This window comes from Mytilus galloprovincialis, chromosome 8 (assembly GCF_965363235.1).
Source record: "Mytilus galloprovincialis chromosome 8, xbMytGall1.hap1.1, whole genome shotgun sequence".
In the NCBI taxonomy this organism is placed as follows: Eukaryota; Metazoa; Mollusca; class Bivalvia; order Mytilida; family Mytilidae; genus Mytilus; species Mytilus galloprovincialis.
In genome coordinates this window covers 53,757,768-53,764,198 of record NC_134845.1, presented here as the reverse complement: position 1 = coordinate 53,764,198, position 6,431 = coordinate 53,757,768, and the positions used below count along the sequence as shown (strand labels likewise).

The window sequence follows — 6,431 nt, the reverse complement described above, 5'->3', positions numbered from 1 at the left end:
TCTTGTACTGTTTTAAGTTTTTTTTCTCACTTTAAATGGCATCTTTTCCAACTATATATCTTATCAATTTGATTTTGTTATCAAATAGCTAAAAAATGTGACTATGAGACACATGATATCTCTATCATATTTTCATATCAATGTCTAAGCAGCTAATGTAGGCCAGATTAACTTAATTCTTTATCACCTAGGGTGTTATAACTAAGTTCTTATGATTTTGTACCAGCAAAAAAAAAGGGGGGACAATCATCAACATGAAATTTTCAATCAACAGGCCAACAAAACATCTCATTGACCTAAATGGAAAAAAAACAATGCGGAAAATTTTCTTTTGTCTATTTTTATAATGATTTTACATGATTCACACTTCGCCTACGCCAAAGAGATGGAATCCCCTGTCCCCCGGTCAAGGATGGTAAGTCACTAAATATTGACCTTATATCAGACTGACCTTTGCATGAATACATAGATCAAATACAATTGCCCGAAACAGACCTAATAAAAAATTAACCTGATCATTGAACCATAAAAATGAGGTCAGGGTTGGATGACAGGTGTCAGACTGACTTACCAGTACATCTTACCATGGGTTGAATCCATAATCAAAATATCATTAACTTACAAGTATAGTTACAAAGAAACAAGACCTTATCCCAAAACCTAAATGTGGTCAGTGGACCATGAAAATGAGGTCAGGGTTGGGTGACAGCTAGGTGTTACACTGACTTGAGAACCTTCCCTTTATCCCATAGACAAAATAATATCGACCTACTAAGTATAGTTACTGAGTAACAGCAGGGACAAAACTTGAAAGTAGCCTAGTTGCTCAAAACTGACCTGATCACAAAACTTTGATAAAAGTTTACACTGCAGCCGTCAGAAAAGCAACCCATGTGTCTTTCTATCTGTGATTTTCTTTACAGGTGAGACAAAAATTATCAAGTAACATTGGTTGATATGATAGATAAAATTACAAATGATAAAATTTTCAGAAATGAATAAATAAGGGACGAACCATTTAACTTGCAGGGGGGGGGGGGGGGGGAGGGGGTTGCAAGGTGTTTTCATAAATAAATATTTTGATTCTGAATTTTGAGAAAATAAATAATTTGGCTAGAAAGGGGACAAAAAAAATTATTCTGACAGAGGATATTTTATATAAAAAATAATGTTAAATTTGCCAAAAAAATTATATGTTGTGCTACTTCTAAAAAATAAATAAATTTGCACGCGAAGCGCGCAAAAAAAATATTCTGACCACAAAAAAAACCCATGCCCCCCCTGGACTCTAGAGAAAAACTTGGCATAAAAGACATGTACTAAATTAATATCACGAATGAATCTCAGTATCAAATTACAAATGTTCTACATCCTGATCCACTTATCAAGTCATAACAATATTGGCATACATCAAAACTCAATTTGAACAATGGAATGATTCGATCAGAGGTATATCCCAATAAAATGATCTCACATTTTGAAATCTGATACATGTACATGCATTTGTATGCAGATAATAATTATTAAAGCATTTTGGACAGTCATGACAAAATCATAATAATAAATGCACACAATGATTTCTGAATTTACAGTAAACAATTCTGACATTACAATTCTTTCAAAAAGTCAGAAACACTGTCAATAATTTTTGCTGATTTGGTTACTCTGGCTTTGGACCCACAGGGTTCAATAAAAATATCTTTAATACCTGTTCTACCATTTCTGGAATAAGCAAGTCGTAAATGACTTAAATTAAGTCCACTTCTGGCAATACAATTTGCCGTTCTTTTAGTTACAACTTTATCATCCAACATCTGTTTTAGTGAAGGCACATTTTTATTCATTTGTTTTAATGACACATAATTATAAAATACACTAAGCTCTGATTGAAAAACTTTCTGAACATCTGTAAAATTGTCAATTTTTTCATTGACCAATCTAAAAAGTGCATTAACATCATCTTCAGCATTGTGAGCATAATAAGAAAGGTTAATTAATGTGTCACACAACTTACATTGTGAATATGAGCCAAGATTGGGAAAGGAAAGTTTAAACAATTTTAAAGTATCAACAAAGCCAACAATGTTGCTTTGAAATCATCAAGCAAGGAACAATCATCTAAGGCATTGTACAAAACAGGACAATCATAATTATATATGTTATGACCAAAAATTACATTTATTTATCGGTTGATTTTTCTAAAAATGAAATAAAACCAGTCAGTCCTTCTTTTACGCCAACAGCTGGGACAATTTTGTCAAGTAAATATAAAGAACCATTTTGGAATGTCAATCCTGTAACCTCAGCTGCTTTAGGTGTTATTTCACGGGCTGGTAGAATGTACTTAGAAAATGTTTCCAGACCTCTCCTTGCTGATATCTGCGTTAAATGCGAAGTTCTACCTGAAGAAAGAAATAAAGAAAATAATGAAATATATTTTACAGAATGGAAATACATGTAATAAATTATTCCTACATTCTGTTTTCTTTGTATGAAATGTTGGTGCATGCTGATTTTGAGTGGTGTGATGTAATGGGAAAGATTTAGTACTAATCTTCATGATTCAAAACATTACCTAGCCATATTCAAATGTACTTGTTTGAAGCCAGGAGCCTTAGTTTTTCAATGACTATTTTTTTGTGGTCTGTCAGAATGTGGAAATCATCAATGCTACAAAATGCATAGTATCTCATTGACACAAATTTCAACAAGAATCATTCATGCATAAAAAGGTCAAAGTGTCCTACCATGCTGTACTACTAAAGGTGGAGTATTCTTGCTATAAAATATTGTAAAGTACTCGATGCAAAATGGACCTAAATGCAAGATTAAATATTGTCTTTTCTTTAGTGAGGGTTTTGTTTCTATAAGCTCCTTTTTTACCTAGTCCTGTAGCTCCAATGTCAAAGTAAATATGTGTCATTGTTGATATATCAGGTTTACTGTCATTCTCTACTGGTTTGTTTTTAGGGGCAGGAATCTCCAAAATTTTCTCATCACTATCTTTAGTTACAGTGTCAATCATGGTATTGGACTGGTAACATACCCCCTCTCGTACCTCAAAAGTGGAACTAGACTGATTGCTAAAAATAAAAAAAGGATAAAAATTTAAGCACAATAGAAGGGCTTTATAGTCAATCCACTTTTAAAAAATGACCTTAACATTTTGGTAACTGACCTTAAAATTAGTATTCCTAACTGATCTTAAGTCTGAAATGATGGATAAATTAAAATATAAATGTTATAATGCTCTGTGTTGAAGGCCGTACTGTGACCTATAATTGTTATCTTTTATACATTGTGACTTGGATGGAGTTTATTGTTGTCTCATTGGCACTCATATCACATCTTCTCATTAATTTTATAGTTATACAATAATTTTTAGGGTATGCATTGCACTATCGCACAAAACTTTTCAGAATCTAAACATATTTTTTTATCCAGGGATCACATTATCTAGAAGGAAGAAAACAGTTTGTAAGTTAAAATTAAACCACATTCATTGAATTTTGATAGCTGAAAATACATTTTTTATATATCTTCTCATCTTACCATCAAGTCTGCAATTGAAAAATTAAAATTATATTCAAAATCACAAACTGGGTAATATATGTCCACAAAGTATGTGGTGCAAACTATATAACACTTACCGACTGGCTTTCAATGCAATTCTACGAAGTTTGGCCTCAGTTGTAATGGCTACGGCTTTTCGCTTTCTGGCCTGTATGTCTCTTAGGGTTGCAAGTTTTCTTGTGTAAAGTCCTGGTGACAATCCGCTTGACACATTAACCTGAAATTATAAGACATGTATGGTGTTCATAGCTATTTACATATATTATAACATGTGAAAACTATAAGACAACATGAAAACATAAACAATAGATAAACAACAAAGCAGCTTATTTTTGAAACTATAATTAAATATACTTAAATTCTTTTTGATGCCATGATGGTCTTTGATTAAAAAAACAATCCAAAACAAAGACCTCTTTGATTTTAATGGCTTACTTTGTGACAAGTTTCAATGCCTTAAACTCAGGATATCATATTTACTTTTATTAAATTAAAAATCTTCGAATTCCAAGGTAGTTCCATTTCTTATAAAAAAACAGGACACAATAAGAGACTTAATGAGTTTTAATTTCACTATTTGAAAAGAAACTTATTTGCAGAAAATACTTATAAATATCTCTTATATGTTATACAGATGCATGCATAAAATCAGAAGAAAAACATCATAAAATAAATATAAGAAGTACTGTTATCGAGCTCACAAAAGAATATCCCACTCAACTCTGGTGGAAAAACCACTGAGCTGGATTATCTCCCTTTTTATATATATATTTTCTTCCTTTCATGAACTGTTTTTAGTACATATAAATTGGAAATAACTAGTAAATACAAAGTAAACGAATTTCAACAATCAACATGCTTTTCTTACATCTACTGTGTATCTGTGCCCTGTATTTTTCTGAGCAACAGCTGCAGCGACACGGTATGCAAGACTTCTAGACCCACCATAAAACCTGTTCTTCGGTGCTTTGACTGCAACACTTTTATTAAAACTCTCATTACTCTGAGTACTTCCTAAATTGGCTAACTTTTCTGAATTTAATATATATTTTTGAAATAATGTTGTCAATGATTCTTGTAATGCCTTATCCTGTAAAGGTTTAGGCAATAATGGCAGTGTCTGCGCGTACCAGCATGTGGGTACGTATAGCAAAATTGCCGTTCGTAGGCTACGCGTACCCACATCCGGTTTTATAATAAATTGCCATCTGATCGGGAATTAAACGTACAGAAATTATCGCAATTGGGGAATAAAATTGATCAACTACTTAGAAGTTTTGTAAACATTTATATATATTATGTAAGTGAACGGTTTTTCTCGGTTAATAAATATTCTTAAAACGGGAAAAGAGTGATGTACATGTGGGGCAGACGTTTCAAAGTTATCATGAATTGAAACAATTTGTTCAAAAGTATCAGTCAATTAATTGTATGCAATTGTATATAAAAACAAACTCGGAGTCAATTGCAGCTGCAGAGAAAAGAAGAACTGAAAACACAAAAAATAAAGAGGAAATCAAGTTTTACAGAATATTTTTTTCCTGTATTCACGGAGCAAAAAACTAGTAAAAAAAATATCAGAACAGTGAATAGAAATAAACAATGCCCCCGAGGTCATATGTTATAGGACTACCATATTATCGACAATTTCTGTATATATATTTCACGTTTAATTCCCGATTTGATTGCATTTTATTATAAAACCGGATGTGGGTACGCGTAGCCTACGAATGTCAATTTGACTATTCGTACCCACATGCGGGTACGCGCAGACACTGCCAAAGGTTTACCATAAGGTAAAGATTTGTACTTGATGCTTGGATCTGCAATAAATCTACACCAATCTGTGGAACAGGAAAGTTCTATGATCCCCAAAGGGGTGTTTGGATAAAGCATGTAAGTTTTCTTCAATCTTTTTTGGCTGTCCTTTACCTTGAGCAATTAGGTAATTGAAGCATTTCATTATATAACTGATGACTTTAGGTGATAGAGTTGAATGTTTGTTTTTGAGCTCATACAGACGATTTCTAATGGGTTTTTTCATATGGTTGCTATCTGATAGTTTTACAATTGTTGGATATACTTTTGCACGTAGTCTGGCAATGGTTGTCGTGTCTTCATCTCCAATAATTGCAGTTATATTAGCACCCTTTGACCGTGACTCCTTGACCATATCGACAACCATATCGGGTTCCATGGCTTTAGCACTTCCTGTAAAATTCTTATTACATTTATGAACTCTAGGAATATTACCTGATGTCTCTGCTCTCTGGCAACTTCGACAGGCTTTAGATCTCCACTTGTAGTTGATTACTTTTCCTGTTTTCGAACCAATCATGGAGAAGTGTCCTGTTTGAAATAAATATTAAATAAATATGATTATTCAAGAAAACTTATTAACAAACTCTATCCATTTAAACTCATTTTTGCAAGTGTTGTAACTGTTGTAAAGTATGTTCATTATGAATTAATAATTCTAATATGATTTGCATATCCACAAATACTTGAATGTGATTGGTCCGTTAGTTTCTATTCAAGGTTTACACTTCGATAAACCATGTTGCCGAAACTACTCACGTTGCCTATTGAAACATAACGTTGACGTGTATTCATTACCGAGCTAACACATCAATAACCTCTAGAAAAAAATGAGTTTAATCCTATAATAAATCCAATGATGTATCCTCCAACAAAAAAAAGATCAAATACTTCTGTCACGAAAAGATGAATCCTAAGTTCATTACTCAGAACAAAAAAATTGGAAATACTTGCAAATCAAAAGGAAGCTTACTCTAATGATGCTTAGCATAATGTCTTAAATTTTACTTTAATCGATCAATTGAGTTATCGTACAACAT

At 32.5% G+C, this 6,431-nt stretch overlaps 1 protein-coding gene across 1 annotated transcript; it reads right to left on the bottom strand.

The window, feature by feature from the left end:
* Positions 1-282: 282 nt before the first annotated feature.
* On the bottom strand, positions 283-5,746 carry LOC143043713 (uncharacterized). The gene is made up of 6 exons (XM_076215892.1): positions 5,642-5,746; positions 4,442-4,663; positions 3,651-3,790; positions 2,884-3,083; positions 512-2,402; positions 283-435 (listed from the first exon to the last, which is right to left on the bottom strand). The coding sequence occupies exons 1-5, from the start codon at positions 5,744-5,746 to the stop codon at positions 2,179-2,181; spliced, it is 891 nt and encodes a 296-aa protein (XP_076072007.1). The 3' UTR covers positions 283-435; positions 512-2,178.
* Between the last annotated feature and the right edge of the window lie 685 nt (positions 5,747-6,431).